The sequence below is a fragment of the Amblyomma mixtum genome, chromosome 6 (genome assembly GCF_055824585.1).
Source record: "Amblyomma mixtum isolate Tamu chromosome 6, ASM5582458v1, whole genome shotgun sequence".
Classification (NCBI taxonomy): domain Eukaryota; kingdom Metazoa; phylum Arthropoda; class Arachnida; order Ixodida; family Ixodidae; genus Amblyomma; species Amblyomma mixtum.
In genome coordinates, this window is record NC_143017.1 from 27,472,967 (window position 1) to 27,495,156 (window position 22,190).

General features: G+C 45.3%; 1 protein-coding gene across 1 annotated transcript in view; it reads right to left on the reverse strand.

Annotated features, from left to right (window-relative positions):
- The window catches only part of LOC149338466 (cell adhesion molecule Dscam1-like), a 418,614-nt gene that overhangs the window by 267,561 nt on the left and 128,863 nt on the right, over nt 1-22,190 (reverse strand). The window contains exon 4 of the mRNA XM_089547709.1: nt 10,828-11,048. Coding sequence (XP_089403835.1) covers nt 10,828-11,048 — 221 coding nt within the window. The remainder of the gene's footprint in view (nt 1-10,827; nt 11,049-22,190) is intronic.

Sequence of the window (22,190 nt, forward strand, 5' to 3'; positions counted from 1 at the left end):
ATCATAGTGGTTACGGCGATATAAAGGGACTATGCATAGAAAAAAACGCTTTCCCCAGTCGCAGTGTTAAGTAAAGGAAAAATAGTTGAGCTACGTGGTTCTGGTTGAAGATTATCCACGTCCCTGCAGAACTCTTTACCCAGCCACAATCGCTGTGTGCTTTGGTGCGGTAGAAAATATTCTCATGAAAAAGAAAAAGGGAACAAACCAATTATTTTTAAGTGGTGAATAGAGACAAACGAATCCACAACAGAAAGGTAAAAATATGTCATCTGTGTAGAAACATGAACAGCGATGGCGTAATGCCGTTTATTAAAGTAATGACGAGCTTTTGTTTAGCGGCGTAATGAACACACACAGAAAGAAAACGCATTACTGGAACGAGCGTTTACGCTGTGTTCAGTGCTTTCTTTAGCTTCGTATCTCCGCGTGGTAATTACGGTACCTCTGTTAGAATCTCTGCAAAAAGGAAAGGAATAATAAGCGAACTGCTGCTAGTACGCATTTTGATCGAATGTCATGATATTGGCGGGTAATAGTGCACATAGTTTACCGTGTAGTTTCTTTCATGTCTGTTTAATTCTGTTTCGTTTTTTTTTGCACGTGCGAATGCAAGGGTATTTCTATAACACACGCAAAAAAAACTACAAAGTTTCAACTCTACCTTGCAATTTCTAAGTGCCTTCTTGAGGCGTCATGCTTGGTAAAAAAGTGAGGGAGTCACTAAGTGATAAGGGATAAGTCAGTGATAAAAGCAGTTTGTTGGTACACTGCTAGCCCAGCACCATCCACTTCGCCCAGCCACTTCGACTTCCACTTCCTCTTCGTCGTAGCAATATAAAGAATTGAGAAAGGTTTGTTTGGTTTGGTTTGTTGGGGTTTAACGTCCCAAAGCGACTGAGGCTATGAGAGACGCCGTAGTGAAGATTTGTCGTGTAAATGTCTTGTACAGAGCGCAAAGCACATGTCTAGAAGGACCGAAGAGTGTGTTCCGCAGCTCCCTAAGCCGCTGCGACCAGGAAGGCAAAAAAGAAAAAGAAAATGGGGATGAAATTCTCTGAGTTTATTGCACAGGCTTACATCAAGACAATTTCTAACCAAATGTTACCCATATATATCGCTTGTTCAGCCCGAAACACGCCCGGAACTGATATAGGGAAAGCGTTTTGCTCTGTGTACTTATGTAGCTTCGTTTTCGCGTAAAACTCGGTTTCACGCGATTCTTGCTCCCTGAGCAGATTTCTCGAACCGAAAGTGCAATTTCAGCAAAGTGCAATTGGGCCGCGCGGTAAGCTGAAGGCAGCGCACGCAACTAGCGTGCGCTGTTCGCGTGTTCGCGTGTGTTGTAGCGTGTTCTTGCAGTTATTCAAGAGCAATGTTTTTTTTCTAACTGATGACGCTTTTAAACTTATTTTAATACTTGTTAATCTGCGGATAAATTCAAAGAGTTCGCTTTGGTGACTGTAGGCTTGAACACTGACGGCGCGCTATCTTTTGGATGACTGCATGAAACGCTGCCCACGCCAAAGCGGTTGGACGTTTCGCATGGCGGCTTTTAAGCTGAATGTTTTCTGAATGTTTTGCCGAATGAAATATACGAGCAATCAATAATTCACTTAGTGTACAGTTTTTTGTTGCAAGCTGCAGTTTGTAGATTAAGGAAGATTGAGAGAAAAAATTTAGAAATTTAAGTCAGTGGCAAAAATTTGCGATGAATAAGGCCACCAATTCTTCGAAGGCCAGCAATTTAGAAGTTTAAGTCACTGGTAAAAATTTGCGATGAATAAGGCCACCAGTGGTTCTTACTCGCCTAACAAATGCCGCCTCATTGCTGCAAAATTTAGCCACTACAAAATAAAATAAAAGGTGTTTTCCGTACGCAGAGAACTAAAAGAAAAAGAAATAGCAATATCTGATGACTACTCATCCGCCACCCGACATGCACGGAGTAAGCAGATAGCCTTTGCGAAGAGTTGCCGGGAACACCCCTCTTTCTTTTTTTTTTCTTTATTAAACACCCCTCTTTCATCTGCGCTACAACAAATTGTCAGTGAACAAGAAATTGTACATGTACGACTATGCAAGCGACGGCGTGACAGAGTGTGCCTCACAAACATTACACGTTGAAACGCAACATGTCATTTCATCCCCTGGCAGTGCATAGCGAGGCGCAAGGGGCAGTGGTAGTCGTTTATCCCCCGTATCAGTCCTGTTCACTAACTTTCGAAACATTAAAAACAAACACGACTCGTTCACTTCTGCAATAGACACCTGTAACCCTGATATCATTGTACTTACTGAAACTTGACTGCATGCTCATGCTCGTGACCACGAAATTTTCTTAACCGCTCATGACTTCTCTGTTTATCGCTGCGACCGCACGATAAAAGAAGGTGGCGGTGTTCTTCTGGCTATTAACAAACACTTAAGCTTTCAGCACATTAGTATTACTACTTACTTGAAGATTTTATGGACAATTATTGAAATAAATTTCCAAAAAATTATAATTGGCGCATGCTATCGTTCACCTACTCACTCTTCCTCCTTTGTTGACGAATTACAAGATGCGATCAATAGCGTCATAACGCGCGATCCTTTCTTACCCGTGTTTTTGCTTTTCGATTTCAATATACCAAACATCGCATGGAATAAAGAACCCATTATCATACACCCTTTTTCCACGTTAGCACAAGATTTTCTCGACTTGTGTGCATTATTCACTTTCAGTCAACTACTAACACAGCCTACCAGAACCTCACCACACGTTGCTAGTACTTTTGACCTAATGCTAACTACTCGGCCTGATTTTATTTCGAACATTAGTTATTTACCTCCCCTGAGCGACCACTCTCTTATTAATTTCAACATTTCACGGCCAAAAGTTAAAAAAAAACCAAGATCATTCGCGACTACAAGAAAGCCGACTTTGATTCCATTAACAAAGAACTCAGTATACTTCTTGATACCTTCCTGAAAGATTTCGACGACCGCAGTGTGCAAGCTAACTGGGACATGTTTTTTGCTAAAACCACTGAATTAACATAAACGTTTATCCCTACATACACAGTTTCCTCTAACGGTCACGCTCCCTGGTACAACACTCGCATCAAGCACATATCTAACAAGAAAAAACGTTTATATAAATCAGCTAAAACATCTGCTGACAGTGCGAAATGGGTAGCTTACAAACGTGCATCGAACGATTACATCACAGCCCTTAAGGATGCAAAAGATAACTTAAAAAAAAAACACATTGCCATCTATGCTATCTACTGACACGAAAAAGTTTTGGTGCACCATTAACCAGAAGCATGACGACATAATAATCCTTGTTGATAACGTTGAAAACGCCATCCCACCTACCGATTCTGCATCCATTTTTAACGAAGTTTTCACGCGAAACTCTTCGAAACACACCCATGCAACTTAGCCAACTACACATTCTTACGAATTTGCTGTAATGGACCTTTTATCCATTGAACCAGTTGGCGTCTAAAAAGTAATCACATCACTGAAACTTTCATCTGCTCCTGGCTGTGACCTAATTAATCCAAAGTTTCTCAAAAACACTAACTCATATTGGTCCGTCGTACTTTTAAAGATTTTTCAGCATTAACTTGACAAAGGTTAACTGCCTGCTGAATGGAAAGTTGGGAAGGTGATTCCACTCCACAAATCAGGTACGAAACATTGCCCACTTAACTATCCGCCCATTTCCTTAACCAGTATGCCACGCAAAACTTTTGAACATATCCTCTTTTCTCGGAATGCCAACTTTTTAGAAGCGCACTCATTTTTCTCCCAATTTCAGCACGGCTCTCGCAAAACATACTCATGTGAAACCCAACTAGTATCGTTCACGCATAAAGTGCACCTAATACTTGATCACTCTTCAGTAGCTGCCTTAATATTTTTAGATTTTTCAAAAGCATTCGATAAGGTGTGTCATAGATTATTAATCTACAAACTGCATCAACTGAACCTTGATACCAAAATTCTGTACTGGCTTGAGGTTTTCCTCACTAACCGCTCACAGTTTGTCTCAGTTAATGACGTAAGCTCGAGCAATGTCCAGTTTACTCGGGTGTACCACAAGGCTCTGTGCCTGGGCCCCTTTTATTTCTAATTTATATTAACGACTTACCTTCCGGCGTCTCCTCCCACATTCACTTATTTGCTGATGACTGCGTAATTCTCAGCGAAATAACTTGTGATGAAGACGTAACCAGGCTCCAATCGGACCTTAACGCTATTTCTACATGGTGTAAGTTATGGTTAATGGAACTAAATGTTAACAAGTGTAAATATATGCGTGTGTCAAGAAATGCTAACGAACTTCTTGTTTATTCTCTTAATAACGCACCGCTGGATCTGGTAACTACTTACAGATATCTTGGCCTTCACATCAGCTCTGAACTAACTTGGAACGTTCACATCGCGCATATAATTTCCAATGCTAACCGAATGCTTGGATACTTACGACGCAACTTTTCCAAAGCACCGTCCTCTCTAACATTACTCCTTTACAAAACTCTAATACGGCCCAAGCTAGAGTACTCCGTGTCAATTTGGGATGCAGATCTAGCAAACCTAACACAGGCATTGGAAATGGTTCAGAATAATTCTACTCGCTTCATCCTTTCTAACTATACCAGAACAGCAAGCATCAGTGCCATGATATCTAGCCTTAACATACCATCCTTGTCATCACGTCGCAAAATGTTTCGCCTGTGCCTTTTTCACAAGTTATTCTATCACCCGCAGTTTCATGCCGAACTTATCTCACCACCTCAGCACGTATCACCAAGAATAGATCACATTCATGAGGTTGACATTCCTTAACTGCAGATCTAAAGCTTTTTTCCAGTCATTCGTACCACGCACATCGAATGAGTGGAATCACCTTTCTTCTTCGACGGCCACCATCACCGATCATCAATTATTCAAGAATGTCATAGCTAACATTGTCTAACTAGGATTCATTTTGTACTGTGTTATCTTTTTTTTTCCTTTTTTCTATTTCCTGAACGCCTTAGCTAATAATGTATGTGTAGAAGTCATGCTTGTACCTTGTCTATTGCATGAACTCCTGTCTGTTGATTACATTTTTTTTTGTAACCACTCCCCTCTGTAATGCCGTAATAGCCCTGAGGGTAAAATAAATAAATAAATAAATAAATAAATAAATAAATAAATAAATAAATAAATAAATAAATAAATAAATAAATAAATAAATAAATAAATAAATAAATAAATAAATAAATTTCAGCGACAATTTAAACTATAAAATTTTCCGGAAGAAGACAAACCCCTATATCATCAGGACCTTGTGAAGAGGTCGCCACCGTCTGGACAAATTCAGACAACCCACCCGGCGGTTGCCCCGAACAACCGACAAACCTACTCTACTGACACTTCATCATTTCTTTCTTTGGAGCTGCAAGCAATATTAAATGCCATAGCAGCTTTACCTGACGACCCTCCTTATAATCAGGTGCACCTATGTACCCATTCCCAAGAAGCCGTGAAGCATCTAAAGAAATTCCGCGGTACCCTTCGGGTTTCCCAGGCCATACATGCTGCTTGTAAATCTTACCCGGTGCCTATACGCATTCAGTGGGTTCAAGCTCGCACAGATGTCCACAGCATCGCACCTGACATATCTCGTGAGACTGACACTCCACAAACTCCACCTGCCTCTTTGCCACCGGATCCACTTCTGACACATCTAACATCTTCAGCCTCCCTCAGGCAGCGTACACGTGCTCTTATTCCCCCGTGTACCTACCCCCTTCCCCCCAACCTATCACGGGTGGAGGAGGTCTCTCCGAGGCGGCTGCGTGTCGGAGTGGCCCTTACGCCTGCTGTTCGCAACCAGTGGAAAAGTGACAAGATTCCTGCGCCGCGAAAATGCCCTCACTGCGAGGCACCCGCTTCCGACACCAATGTCCACCACCTACTGTGGACATGTCCCGGAACTTCACTGGTGCGCGCTCGAGTTCTTCAAGAGGCAGGACTGTCTGCAAACAATGACTCCAGTTTGAACGTGTGGGTAACTAAAAACATTTACGCCCGAAGCTTATGTGACTTTTTACACGCAACCGGGCTTCATGCATTTTTGTAACTTATTCTATACTTCGTGACTAACACCAGGTTTTATGCCACGCGGCACACTCAGCGTCACAAATAAATAAATAAAATAAGTCAAACCCGAAAGCGCAGGGCCCCACTTATACTCCACTTGATTTTAGGCTTACCTCAAAAAGTCCAGGGAGTAAAACATGGTAGCAAAAGGCACCAGCATTAAAATGCCAATTGTGGCCGGGCAAAGTGTAAGTAAATTTACAATACTATGGTGAATAAAAAATTAAAAAAAGTTTAATGCGCCTAAAGAGCACAAATGCGCTAAGAACACAGGCGGGAAAGTCATCACATACAACGCTAGCCGTCTTCACGGGGCTTCATTCACTGTCACTCTCGGTGAGGGTGAACGTCGTCACGTTAAAAGCATTTCGTTTTCTTTAGCTCGCAGAGAAAGGAAATGACCTTAATCTTAGCGCAAGCACGAGATTGTGCTATAAATCAGGCAAAAATTGCATTCTGCATGTTCCCTAGAAAACGGGGTTTCTGTTGTGTCACAAACCGAGCTCACATTTTCCGTTCACCGACGGTCTGAACGGGATTTTCGAAGCGAAAAAAGCGAGTTCCAAGAAATGGACGCGAATGGCTCCTGCCGTATAGTGCAGCAAAAGAGAGATTGAACTACGGCGTAATAAGCCTGCCGAAGTGCACTAAGAGCGCAATCTGCGCGGAAATTTCCAAGGAACCAAAAAATGCAACAGAATTTTTTTAAAAATTCGAACTCTAAGGAGCTCCCCAAACAGCATTATTCTCTCGCTAACTGCAGTGGAGAGCTTTGGAGCCTGCGAGCCCTTCAATTTGCACTTTCTCGGCAAGTAGCAACGAGATCCCGGCATTGTGTCTCTTCTTCCACTCGCCGATGGAACTGCCTTCGGGATGTCAGCGTGGTTCAGTGGCACCGAGGGGAGACGTTCCTGATTTCTGTCGTCGCTGCATTTGAAATCCCGTCGGCCCTTTTTTTCGGGGCCGCGCGCTTTGCTCCTTTCAGCGCCGACAAATGAGGGACTTGAAGGCGGTGCGACGTTCCGGCTTTAAATTCAGTGGAATCCAATTCGCATCTCCATTTCCTGCAGCTGAGTGCCAGGACAAGAGAGCGACACGTTTTGGGGTCCCTTCTCTGTTCGGCCCGCAGAGAAGGAATCAGCGCCCTCTTTGACAGGTCTACGTTTTCTGGAGGGATTGTGTGCAGCTCGCACGTCTTTTCTCCTTGATTTTTTCGTTTTATTTTACCTTCATTTCGTGCAGAATTGCTGGCCTTTTTTTCTCTGTCTCTGATCCAACAAAAATGAAACGAAACTGTTCTTTTGATGTGCTTGCGTAGCGCGACAACTTCCTTTCTCATCACAGGACGCGTATATTGAATATAGTTTCAAAACCTCCTACTAGAACGTGAGATGAATCGAGAAACCTGAGAAAAAATACCATAGCACACAGCATTAAACCATCCCGTACAAAAAAAGTTTTAGACAGTCTACAGAGTGTCTATAGAGTGCTATAAAGTCTATAGACAGTCTATAGACAATCTATAGATTTATAGCCATACACTTTTAGTAGACTTTTATCTATATTCAGTCTACAGACTATAAATAGACAAAAATCAATATCTATAGGAAGTCAATAGAGTCAGTAAGAAGTCTACAGACTATTTTTTATAAGGGATAGGCTTGCACTAAATCCTGGAGCTCAACAAAAACTATCGGAGCCCAGCACAGCCGCGGAAACTTCAGCGTACATGATTGGGACGGTTGTTGCAACAAAGACCTGTGCGGCAATTGCAGCAAAATGAAAGCGGTCTTTCCTGCGGGTTCCCATCGACAAATACCGGCGAAGTACTTGTAATAATGCACACTAGAAAGCGATACATTAGGAGCACAAATTAAATTACCATCCCTCTTTTTTTGTGAAAGATATATGCTACACAAGCTCGCATGTCAATGAAACATATAATTTTATGTAAGGTGAAAGTAATAGACGTCCACTTTGTGAGGCAAATAATCGAAAACATTCCACTTTGTACCAAAGCGGCCGATTAAATTTCCTTTCACCCGCAAGTGGCTGAAATGAAATGATTGCGGTGCACTAAGAACAGAACATGAATTCCTTTGCGTAATTAGGCTATCGTTCTGCTGACGTTGAAAATAATGAGCCTAATATAAGGTAGGCACCCCCGTCGAAAGCCCCCCCCCCCCCCCCCCCCCCCCGCCCTTCCTCCTTCATCAGTTGCCCTTTTCTATGGTGATGTACGGTGGGAAGCCCCAATAGTAAAGGAGCAATTCTGAAAAAGGCAAAGGTGGGCGGAGAGTCTAAAAAAGTCACGTGACCGGTGGCACCGGTGCATGGTCACTCTGATGTCGGTTTGGGAGGAGTCTCTGCAGCGGTCTTATGACGCAGTGGAGGCAAAACGCTCCCTGTAGTCTCATACTACGCGCCCACGGCGCTGGCTGGGAATATTTTTTGAATGCTCTCTGGAACCCAAAATCTACCAAATTTACGGCACGCAGAATAAGCGTTAATATCAAAGTGGACAAAGCACCACTGCCACTGATACTCCTTAAGCTCTTAGGGGGATGAAAATTTGGGATGTTTTGTTCGCACTTACCTTATTTCCTATCTGCAGCATTTAGCACAGGTAGCTGACCAAAATATTCTGGGCAACTACAATCGGATTTAATTTGATTAAATTCATCAATTGTAGCGCTTTCCGGGAGTCCTGAGGGAGACTAGAGAAAAATGCCTGCACCCTTCTTCATAACCTACCCTTGCAACCATCGTGACCGGCTTACCTGGATCAATGGCTACAGCGTTCGACTTCTCAACATGGGCGGTTGTTTTCTAGAGTTTTACAAGTGTGCTTGCTTCCCGCTACAAAGCAGATTAGGACGGGCTAAAGGTTGGGTTAAATTTTTTAATAACTTGCAGTGTTTCTTGTGCATTTGCCGAGTATTATACATGCCTGACTCTTCGGAGTCCGCCCTGTATTTCTGCGTGCATTCTGAATGGAAAGGAGCAAAGAGGGGAGTAAAGGGTCCTTTAGCGCAATCCCTTTTATAAAGGAGAGTTTGGTAGAGGACTGCTCCCTTCTTTTTTACTCCCATATAGACGTATTCGCGTTTAGAGTGTACGATATTCTCCTGTTAGCAGGACCTTTGTAGCCAACAGGGCTGCACAGACAGAGGATGCACAGGGCAATGCTACACTTACAGCAACACTTTATTACAAGGAAACGCACAGAATGTATGCATAAGGCGACAGATGGTTTTCTTGCCATGTGCTATTATCTTCCATATATCTATCAAGAAAGGCACTCTCATTCTTGTGCAGCATCAGTGAAACCGAACTCACGCAGCCGAGCGCAATTTGTTTTTCAATATGAGAATATTCTATCAGCTCTTGGGCGATAACATCTTTGCATTGCTTCAAGATGGTTGTATCATAGAGCAGTGCCTGGCAACTCTCATTGCCACATTTCCTACAACGTAAAGAAAGGTTGGAGCCGATGCCTGTTCTTGCGAAGTCTTGTGTTCCGGAAGCTTTACATTATTACATCGGCCTGTTTGGACGATGTGTACCTTCCCAGAAATGAGTGGGATGCTATAGACCACTCCTTCTATGCAGACTATATAGTACCTATAGCATCTATAGCAAATTTCGAATGTCTGGGGTTCTTTACCGCGCACTGACATCGCACAGTACACGGGCCTCAAAAATCTCGCCTCCATCGAAATTCGACCGCCGCGGCCGGGATAAAACCTGCGTCTTTCGGGTCAGCAGCCGAGCGCCGTAACCGCTGTGCCACGGCGGCAGCTAACCCTAACCTTTGTAGAAAGGTTGGCACGGTGAGGACAGCCTAGAGAAAAAGCGCTGGTTAGAATAACAGAACTTACGATGATATTGATGACGTTGAAAAGCCATTGGAATGGCCTTTGAGCACTTGAGGAATATTATTCTACACTGTTCTCCCCTGTAAGTGAAGAGTACTGGCAACAACTGGCATGCTATCCGTGCGAACTCCCCATGAAGATGAAAAGCCGTCCCTGCCCTGTGCCTTGCGCCCATGTGTACCCGAGGCTATTGAGAGTATTTCACCGAGGCTTAGCTGACGTTTCTCTAAGCTAAACTGAGAGCGCCAAGCACTGAACGCTGATGAGTCTCAGATAGAGAAATCGTGCAGTCCCTACGTACCTTACATGGGTGTCTGCAATGTGCAAGTAGGTATGCAGTTGTTTCCGAGCCCAGAGTGCAAGTGCGTTGAACCCAGCCTTGGGATCTGAACCTGCTTTTTCTCCTCTGTCTTTCCTTCACCTCAGTCACCCTTTTCCAACACTCTCCGAGGCGTGGTTCATTGTACAACCCGCACCTTTCATATATAAAAATTTCGCGTTTTTTCTTTTTTTTCTCATCGTGGCAAATCTTAGCCGAGGCGGTGTTTTTAATGCAGTAAAATGCAAAAGATGCCTTATGCGCCTTATTATCACTACAGATTAAAGTTTAAATCTTAGGTGGAAATTAGTCCGGAGTCCTCCACATCGGCGACTTCTCTCGCTTCCGTTTTTCACTCCCTCGCTCATGCCATCTCTCACGGCCCAGTTTAGGGGCCCACAGAGAGTGAGAAAGCTACTGCGCCTTTTCTTCCTTCCGAATCCAATTTTCCCTTTGGCGATTCCTCTGCTTGGCACACTCACATACCTGGCAGTGAATCCAGGTGCCCGTGGTGTTCAGGTAGACCACCCTGCTGGGAGGCTCCTGGACGAAGGCGGGTCCCGTCTGGTCCCCGTTGGGCGCCTCGGCAGCACGCGCCGTGCGCGGCGTCTGGTCCGCGCCACCTCCTCCTCGGCGCAGCTCCGAAGACAAAGGGCGCGCACGGTGGGAGTGCGGCCCGCCGCTCTCCAGGGACCAGCCGGTCTCTCCTGGAACGGGAGGCAAGAGATCGACATCAATTTTCCCCTTAAAATAGAGGGGAGTCCTGAAAGAAAAGTTTCCAGTCCTTTTCACTCCCGTTGATGCGGTCGGCTGGAGAAGGCATTTATGGACTGAATGCCTTCTTTCAGAAAAACCAACCGAGGAGAGAGGGAGAGGACAGGGGGAGAGGAATGTTATGTGTTTTTCCTCTACTGTACTTTTTATTTTCGTCGTCACTTCAATTTGTCGCTTCAGACATAAGTGCAGCGCAAACCAGGAACACATCAGGAAGAAACGTCAACAAACATGGACAATATCTGCACTCCGTGTCTGTTGTTATTTCTTTCTTAGGTTTTCGTGGTTTGGGCTGCATTTATGTTTCAAGTAGGCATCAACTTGCCACAAAACTCGTTTTACTGAAGCAATCTGTCCTTGGCTGCTAACTTTTCTCGATATGTTTTTACGGCAATAAATTAGGGGTCATCCTTTTTTTCCGGAGTAACAGCAGGGAAATTTAGTTCCGATGTTATAGAATTCCTACGTGATCAATTCGACAAATTTCGACCCTTCCATTCTGCCCAGGTGGTCTGGGGTTCTTTCAATACATGTTAAAGAGCCCCAGGTGGTCGAAATTTTCGGAGCCCTTCACTACGGCGTCCCTCATAGCCTGCATTGCTTCAGGACGTTAAACCCCAATAAACAAACATATTGGGGAAAAAAAATGCACAGCTATTGGTTTCTGAGGCCACAGTGACAAGTGCGGAGGAATCAGGTGATAGCTTTAATTATCGGTATTGATAAAGGTTATATTTCCGCTGGCTTTCTTATCCGCTCTTTAGAGTGTGTATGGCTGTCACCTATTGAAATTATGTAGACGTCACACCGAATCTTTATGGTTAATTTCCCTCGGTACAGTAATGGCGGCCGTAATTTTTTTTTTATTGGAAGACTTGCTATGCGGCGTAAGAGGCTGACGATAAGCTAAAGTAGGCCGTGGAGCCTATTCTCCTCGAGAAACCTCAGCAGGCTCCGCCTCTTAGCGTTGCCCATTAGCCACAAGCACTAGTGTTCCTGTCTTGCAGCCGTAGGTCTTACCTGATACCGAATTAAGCACAACAATTATTCAGGCCTAGTATGTTTACATGTATTTCAGTAAAATCTGTACCATGGTTCCCATCAGTGCTGAGCACACACTGAATACTTATTCTCCATTCACTAAATGAATTAAAGGTTTTAGACACTACCGCAAACTAATGATGCCCACGTCGCTCTCCGCATGGTTGAATATTGCTTAAGTATTATTCATGACCAGAACGTTGCCATTATTTATGTGCACAGACTGGTAGACCTCCAGCTTTTCAGGTGGCATGTTTTTCAAAAGCATAATTTTTTTACCTCTCTGGTTGGTTCTCGTTGATGAAAATGTAGTCTGTTCTCGGGTAATATACCCTTTTATCGTCCTATCGCTAGATCATCTGAACATAAATATCACGATGTTTTCTCTCTTCTTTCATCTCTCGCGTACATCCTGACAGCTTTTTCATTCTGTCTGCTTTTTGCTGCGCTGTTCTAAGCTTCCAGCCAAACGCAGAAAGACCGCAATTAGATCATCATTACGGCGCTCTGAAAGACCACGTATCTCTATGGTATTTGTTCTTGAGCACTGCTCAACACAGCCCAAAGCCAACTGAACTTTAACTCGTCTTTCTTTTTGAGCTGTTCCTGACTCACGTGAACCAGTGTGATTTTAATGCTCATCCACTGGTTTTCATCGACCTTAGCTGTTTTTACTAGCTTATCGTATTAACCTGAGAGAATCATGATTGACTTTCGAACATTTTGCGCCGTCATTACCGACCAATCCATCTTGGCTTCTAGCGTTTCCACACTTTCAAGGTTTGTTTGTTTCACGAGCAACTCAATAAATTACATTTCGCTCTTTATAGCCGGAACTGCTTCACGATGAGTTCGCTACTAATGTGCACCTGCGTTGTAACTTTGAGATTGCCAGTTTTCTCGAAAATCGGCATTCTTCATTTTTTTGGTCGTTCAGCGGTTAGCGCATTTTCAACAGGGGATTTCTCGTGAGGTCATAGCGCTATTAGCATCATTTGATATGCCCGATCAATCAGCATTTAGATGCCGATTATTACATGCTGCATACGTCAAGCTCGGCTTGATCATTCGATACAGACTTTATATGATGCAAACAGTATGCCTTCAGCATTTTGGCGCAGAAGCAACGACAGTGAATATACATATTCCAATGTGTTTCCTGCACGAAAGGGGTAAAGGCGCATTAACACTGGCGAGTCGCGAAGGTCGGGCGACAGGTTTAAGCTGATTCGCCGTGCTCCCTCCCCGCTTTCCTAGTGTCCCAAAAGTTTAACTAATCGACTAAAATCGGTCGTTGGACGTCTGCGACTATCAGTGTGAGTCCGCCTCCAGAATTTCAGACCTGTAGGAATTCCGGCATCGGCGTTGTTGTGAGCGGAATATCACTCTTGGTCGAAAAGGTGACTACGTGACACGTGGAGCGGTGGGTTTTAAAAGTGATTAAAAGAATAGAAAACTAGTGTCTGGAAAATCACAACGTTCCTCAAATGACATGTAAGTATATAAGTATATAAAGTAAATCAATTGCGCGGAAAAGAAATCTGGAGTAATTACAGTCGGGAGCCGAACTCCTGATCTTTTCATTGAGAATCCGACAAGCTAGCCCTAGGCCACGCAGGCACGTTAGTAAGGGTTGGTTAAATCAAGGTTTCCACGTATGTAGTGTGTTCATTCCCGTAATGATCGTTATTGTGAAATAGAAAACAGCGTCCTTGTTTGCGTGGCCAAGAGCAACCTTTGGCGGTTAACGCTGTCATCTGATACCATTGAAGGAGGAGCTTAAGTGTCTCCCAGCTCTTCATGGACTTGTATGAAATTAAATTTTAAAGCTTGAAACCCCTCTATGGGGTCCGTACAGAGATGTAATTTGTTATGGGATAGTCGAAACAAAAAACAATGTCTAAAAAGTTTAAATTATTTTCTAGCACCAGGAATGCTGCACCAAAACTGATTAACAAGAACGCAGTAGCGCCCTAAAAATATCTGAAGACCCACAAGCATCCTAGATAAGAAAGCCTAGCTGCGACGGGCAAGCGCCACAACCGTTCTTATATTGCAGGGCATGTATGCATGCAAAACAGGGGAAGCAAATACCAAAACAGCAACCGATAACGCGTTAACCTTATGAAAACACCAATTGACAGAGCACAAGAACTCGCTGGCAGCAGTTTGTGGCAGGTTACGATATGGGGAAGCAAAAGCTCTTCCGCGGCAAGCCCATGGGGCCCAGAAGCTCGCAGGGAGAGAGGAGGAGTGAGAGGGGGGTCCCAGGAGGGGAGCAGAGCCCTCGGCCACGACACGCCCGGCGCCGCTTATTGATGGGGGAGCCCGTGGCAGCGACAGGCTGGGCTGATGGCGCGGCGATGCTCTAACGATGGCTCGCGTGGTGCATGATGGCCGCGGTGATTTTGGCGGCAGCGGGAGAGGCGATGAGTCCGCGCACGTGTTTCGTTGTATCGACTCCGTGTGCTCCACACGCATGGCTACTGAAGACAGCTTTGTTTTATTGTTTCATGAGTGGTCCGGAGGACAACACCACAAGGGAATTGAGGGAAGCATTTTGCATGGGCCTTCCGCGGCGGCTCAGTGGTTATGGTGCTCGGCTGCTGACCCGAAAGACGCGGGTGCGAACCCGGCCGCGGCGGCCGAATTTCGATGGAGGCGAAATTCTAGAGGCTCGTGCACTGTGCGATGGCAGTGCCCGTTAAAGAACCCCAGGTGGTCGAATTTTCCGGAGCCCTTCACTACGGCGTCTCTCATAGCCTTAGTCGCTTTGGGACGTTAAACCCCATAAACCAAACCAAACCATTTTGCATGGCTTCAGTAAAGGACGGTGGAGGGCACGTCAGCGAACCGTCCGTGGTTTTAACAAAAAAGAAAGATTGTTTTTAGCGAGTCAGATGTAAAATTCATGACTTGCGAGGATAGCTGGTATCGTGCATGGTTTTCGGTTGCTCGGCTATGTTGGCTCGTTTTTACGCTTTTATGTTTATGTGTTCCATGATTAGGTCGGATAAATTTACGCCATGTCGAAAATAAACTCAATTGTAAGTTTGCGCTCGCGTCTCGTGTTGTTCCTTTGTGTGTGTTGTTCCCTCGCCTAGAACTTAGCGCTCCTCAGTCTCAGTGGTCCGACTTATGCATATACAGGGTCTGTTCTGAAAGTAGTAGGACTGGTTTTTTCCTGGGCGAACGGGCGGACGAGAGGCTGTCTGCGCGTGCAGGATCGTTGAAGGGGGATATTGGGAATGCTGGGGAAAATCGGCAGTAGGCTCTCGGCCGTTGAAGAGAGGAGGTCGCTGGTACTGTGATCCCCTGTCGAAACGTCTCGTCACGCAGAATCGTCGAGCGTTTACTGGATCAACGATACGTGATCAAATTTTAAGTAAATCTTGGTAAAACGGGCAAAGAGACTCAAAACATGATTAAGGAGGCCTATGGTGACGCTTCCATGGGTAGATCAGGTGTTTTTTGTGTGGCACAAGCTTTTCCGAGAAGGTAAGGAAAGAGTGGAGGAAGACGACCGCTCCAGACGCCCTTCGACCAGCAAGACCAACGAAAATGTGTAGCGAGTGAAACATTTACTTAACAGTGATCGTAGAATGAGTATCAAAATGATTGCTGATGACTTGAGCATTCCTCAAACCCAAGTTTTTGAGATCGTGACAGAAAACTTATCCATGAGGAAAGCGTGCGCGAAGTTGGTGCCGGGAGTGTTGTCAGAGGAGGAAAAGGCGAACCGGTAGGATCTTCTTCATCATGTGAATGAGGACCCCGATTTTTTGCCCAGCACAGGGCGGCAGCGCTGCCTCAGCACCCCTACAGCCTCGACTTGGCCCCGCCAGACTTTTTTCTATTCCCGAGAATAAAATCGACGCTCGAGGGGAAACATCACGGATCGGTAGAGGTGGTTCAACAGGCCGTGACGAGGGAGCTAAACAGCATCCCGGTCCAGGCGTTCCTGGAGGCGTACGAAAACCGTAAATTGTGTTTAAAAAAATGAGTCCTACTACTTTCAGAACAGACCATGTATGTCAGAGAATTGCTGCTTGTGCGGACTTTTCTGATTTTCACGTGGAGAAAACGAGATTTGTTATCTTTCAATAGGTTTTACCTGGAAATTTCTTCTTGTTATCTTTTCGAAAGCCTGTGGGAAGATAAATGTCATTTTATTTGGAGAAAAAGAAGGCCATCTTGTTTGCACAGCCCCACACATCCACACGACGCGATTCATTCTCGTTTCAGAGTCCTTCGTCCTGGTTCACAGTAAGAAATGGCATGCTTTAACCGTACATGCTCTTCCCGGGTCAAGACTGCAATACCAGTTTTTCACAGTAAGTGACGCGGTACCCCAGAAAAGGGGTGGTTGTGTTATATAACACTAAGTAAATAAAAATTTCAAACAATTTTACTAGCTATGTTAGAACTAACTTTTGCCCAGATAGCCATTCTGTAAGACCTCTAAACCTGGAAAGAAAATATATCAACGACCTGGTGTGAAATAATATGTCCAGCCAGCCAATACGTAAAAAATAATGGCACTCCAATGGTTCTCGCTGTCCTACTCATAACGATAGCAATGCTTCTGCCGCGCTGTGCGCAGCGCGGCTCGAAACGCGCGAAGCAATGATTACAAAGCAATGAGAACGCCATGGATAATGAACACGCGGGAGTAGAACGCAACGCCGCTCATGAACTGTCACCGTACGTAGTGTCTTCACGTGCGAAAAAAAAATAGCGCGCTTTTCGCTTTTTTTTTTAATGACAGTGCGAAAGTCACTGACAGCGCGTGGATGAAGGCGCGAGCATGAAGTTGGGAGACGGCAGAGGAAAACTCCATCGGTCGCGCCGCGAGGCCTCAGGTGCCCTCTAAAATGTTTCCCTGTACAAAGTACGACGCCAGAAAAACTGTGCACGACACCGCAAGAACCGCATGCTCTAGCAAAGCAGTCCGCCTAACCCAAGGCAGACGGACGCAATTCAACGCTTGTTTGTGGTATGTAGTAAAATCCGGGAGCATATACGACGCTCGACAAAGCTGTATAAACTTACGGTTTTACGACGGGCGACCGCATCGCCCAGCTCTCCTTACGCTTCTTCTGTTTTTTGATGCTGCGATAAACAATGCGGTCGCGTAAACATTATGCTTCCCATCGCGAGTACCGTAAATCTTTTCTGTTGCTTAGTAGGCGTGTTGCCTGCCGCAATGTGCTAAATAAGAAGGATAGTTATTCACTAAACTCTTTTTTTTTTTTTGCGGCCAAATACGGCGAAGACTTAAGTGAGGCCGCATGCTAGCCTTGGGAAAAGAGTGGACAGGGCTATCGTGAAACGCGATGCGAGGAAGCTGTGAAAGCCGTTTTATTTAGGAGTGATGGGTGAGTTGGTGGTGGGTGGCGTTTCTGGTGGGTAGCGTGGCGTGGGGTGGTTGGTGGATCACTTTTTTGGAGGTGGGCTGGCTTCTAAAACCGGAGGGGACACTTACTCTAGGGTCTGCCTTTAGGTTATGACGGTATGGCTTTAATGGAATAATGCCCGTGTATGCTTAATTGGTCAATATCTAATTTTCATTGCTAGATCCCTGGGAGTCCTCATACCACTCCTAGCGCAGTGGTGCAGTGGTTAAGCGATGCGCCACTGCACTGAGATGGCAGGGGCTTTCACCGATGGAGTTTGTGAGACACAGGTTGCTTTCCTCGAACAACCTTTCGCGACCAGACATTAATTTAACTGCTACCTGGCATGGTGGGCAGTTTGCTCACAATCCAGTGGCCAGGTTGTGAGTACCTAACAAGGTCACGTGAGTCTGGTGGCCCACATGCCAACTACATTGCTTCCCTGGGGATTATTCGTAGATTTTTCGCTCACGACCAGCGACGTCGACGATAATGCCAGCTTTTCTACGGCACACGTCCCTTAAAGGGTCAGTCTACTCACCGAGATGAGTGTATAAATAATGGCATATTCTGGTAGTTGGCCCCATATAACATCAATAACGAGGGGTCTGCGCCCGGTTTAGGCAGGAATTTATATTTTATTTCGGCTTTAAAAGTCGCGTAAAAATGCATGGTGGCGACCCCAAACGTTCATTTTGTTCAAGAAAGTGGTAGTCTTTTTTTGTAGAAGCATAAGTGAATATACTACGTACCATTTGTATGCCCCAATGTCAGAGAAACGCACGTTTTGTTCTAGTAAACTGTAGAAGGCGTACTGCTCGCTTTTTCTGTAAATCACATGAATATTTATAGTTACACGTACGCAAAACGCAGGCACATTCCCACTTTTAGTTCAGCGTATGCTAGCAGAGACGCAAAAATAAACTCAGCCTATAGTGGCGCCATCTGGTCGTCAGGACGGGAACCATTGCTGTAAACAAACCGACTCTCCACTTAAGCCTAGGAGCGGCAGAATCGTCACTCTAATTATTAAAATAACGCAAATTTATCTCTTATATGTTTTCTTATAGGCGAGATGAGACAAAGCGAAAGACAGGCGCCCCATTTATGGCCAGTGAACGCACTGAAAAAGGCAACAACAACGAGAATTCAGTCCGAAGCGAGAGGTCCGGCTTCGACGGGCGCCGCCATGTTTGTCGCCGCGCGGCGGAAATTCAGATGGTTGCCAGATGAGACTACCATCTCATACAGATGTGTTCCCACATTAATAAATTCTATTTTAAAATGTTCTACCGCACTCCTTGGCACCACAGGTGGCTAAACGGTAATTTGAGTAAAGAGCTATCGGTTGCCGCAAAGAAAATATGGTCGATAAAATTCAGTAGACTGACCCTTTAACATTGTCGCGTTAAAATGTCCACTTGGAGGCGAATTGTATCTTTGCTGTGCCATTTGACGATTACGAAGCAAGTTAAAAGATTATGGCAGGGATCCCGGAGGTAGAACTGAGTATGCATCAGTAGTGAACCACTTAGCCGGCGGAGCGTACGTGAAGAGTCGCCTTTGCACGCTCCGTTAGGGGCAATAGCCCGCTCGTTGCGGTACAGTGTAACAATGACGTCACCATCACGAAGATAGATAGGATTTCGGAACATCGCTGACACATATCTGTGAAGCTATTTAGAGAAACACGGCATACTGATGAAGACACACTGAGTAAAGCTGAAATTTGGGCGAGTTGGTAAGTATTCATCTTAGGTATGGTTTTGGTTTTATTGGGGTTTAACGTCCCAAAGCGACTGAGGCTATGAGAGACGCAGTAGTGAAGGGCTCCGGAAATTTCGACCACCTGGGGTTCTTTAACGTGCACTGACATCGCACAGTACACGGGCCTCTAGAATTTCGCCTTCATCGAAATTCAGCCGCCGCGGCCGGGATCGAACCCACGTCTTTCGGGTCAGCAGCCGAGTGCCGTAACCACTGAGCCACCGCGGCGGGGCAATTCATCTTAGGGGGAACAGCGCAACAAAGGCGGGACATACAGAAGACAAGCGCTGAAGACATGCGCATGTCTTCTGTGTGTCCCGCCTTTGTTGCGCTGTTCCCCCTAAGATGATGAAGACGCTGATTTCTGAGAAAAATTAAACGAGCCTGGTGGCCTTACTTCTGGCCCAGTTTTGTACCAAACACTTTTTGATCCCGTTCTTTTACGCTGCTTGTCGCTGCATCTGCTGTTGCGAGGGAAATTTGCGGGAACATTATTTCCTGAGCTTGGCTGCAAATTTCACTTCAATCCTTGCTTCCCCATGGAGCCGGCCGGTCTGGGGCCGCCGTCACTTAATTGCTATGGAAAGAAAAATGATAGGCGTAACGTTAAGAGATCGGAAGCGGGCGGAGTAGGTGAGGGAACAAACGCGTGTTAATGGCATCCTAGTGGAAATCAAGAGGAAGAAGTGGGCTTGGACAGGACATGTAATGCGAAGGCAAGATAACCGCTGGTCCTTAAGGATAACGGAGTGGATTGCAAGAGAAGGCAAGCGTAGCAGGGGGTGGCGGAAAGTTAGATGGGTGGATGAGATTAAGAAATTTGCGGGAATACGGTGGCCGCAACTGGCGAAGGACAGGATGGTTAATTGGAGAGACATGGGAGGGGCCTTTGCCCTGCAGTGGCGTAGTCAGGCTGATGATGATGATGATGATGATAAGAAGGCTGACCAATTAAAACACCGGATGAGAGCCCGGTCATGACTGCAAACGAGAAAAGCGCTGATCATTCACGAAGCGGTTTTGAGTAAGAGATCTCCGGCTAGTGTGTTCCTAAAAGCTCAACGAGAGAAATGCATGGCGCAGCTATTGAGAGCTTTCTCCCGGAGTCAAGGTAGTCAGTACGAAAAAGTTCGGCAGTTTCGCGTTTCTCATTACACATGCCCCTTTTTGATTTTTGGGAAAAACACAGCACACCCCTAAGACAAGGACGAAGAAAGACAATACGAAACTGCGCTGAGCCCTTTGAGCCCGTGAGCCCTTTCTGATCTTTCGAGAAACACGGCAGTCGCCGATAAAGATGGTCTCTCTCTGCTGTGATTTCTCGCGGGTAATGTCTTTGTAGAACAAAGAAATAAGAGCAAGCAGAAGGCGCACCAAAGATATTAAAGCATTGTGAGGAACATGTTGGCGCGAGAAATATTAAGCACGCGGCACTGAGTTTCTTTCTTTTTCTCAAGTATAGTAACAGAAATAAAGGACGCATCGCAGAGGACGGACATTAATTTCAAGCCGCGTGTGGGAACTCTGGAGCGTGAAGCAGCGTGCTCTCGCTGTTGCTCTTCGTGCGTGAGCCTTGCAAGACGAAAAGAAATTCTCTCTTTTCGCTCCCTTTACTGGAAGAGTAAAGAGATGAACAGTTCTCTATGAGCAACGTAACAAAAGGCGCGAAATGGCAACGGTAAACCCCATAAAAATCTCCAGCGCACGCTTATTTCCCACCGGTCCGTAGCCTCAGGCAGCAGCCTTGAGAACGGTAGCAGATCCTCGCACGCACCTCTCTGTGTACAACGCATGCGTGCAGCGGCGGTAGTAATTCAGGGCACTTCGCGTCCAGCAACAGGGCCGAGCAAACTCTTTTAATCTCCTGTGTTCAGTTTTTTTTTTCTTTCTGCCGCCATACTCTCCTTTCGCTCATTTTTTGTTCATTTCATTTCATTTATTTCGTCCTTAAAGGCCTGAGGGCATTACATAAGGAGGGGGTTACAAGTTATTTTGTGTAAGCGCACTCATGATGAAAACATAGGCAATAAACGAAACACCGCAACTGCAAGCGCTAAAAAAAAATAAAGAGTATCAAGTGGTTATAGAAAGTGTTGCTTCTAAACTGAGCCAAGCCTGACCATACACGACCAGTGGCTGACACCGGCTTATTCATATCTCTGTGCACAAATGGGCTGCATGTATAACAGCCATCCAGCATGTTTAGGGCGTCGGTAGATGTTTCACCGAACAATGCTCGCGCCGTGGGCACTGGTGTTCCAGACGGTGAGGAGGCCTTCTTTTTGTTGGTGATCTTACTAATACCTTGCAACTCTACTAACCTTATGCTGCACGGTCGGCAGCAAATCGTACGATGCATGCCGTGTTCTGCAGGATAAATACACAGGGTGTACTTAGCGAAGAAAAAGGAGAGCGCGATTAATCTTCCGCACTTTTTGGGCCCAATATTCTCGCTGAACTGTTAAAAATTTCAACTCCCTTTGCAAATACTTTGGAACCGTCTTGGTCTGTCTACATCCACTTGATTTGTAATATTGCTCTCTTGAAAAAAAAAATGCTCATATGCGATGAGTTATGAGAGGTGCCTTGTTAGTGTTTTAAGTATGAAATGCTTTCACTTTCGCTTCTCGGCAAACACAGACGAACTCCGCTTCGAAGCCATGGCGAACCCGTTACCAAAACTCAAGTCGCAGCTGATTTCGAAACTTATTCCGCGTCTATGAAGAACTCTCTGGAAATGTATTAGCGCTAGGATTCTTTCATTTACGATACAATCTGGGGCATCAGACAAAGAATAAATTTCATCGCTATTTTTTTCGCGTGGTTAAAATGCAATTTTAACGAAAACCAAAAAAACGAAGAAAATAAGCG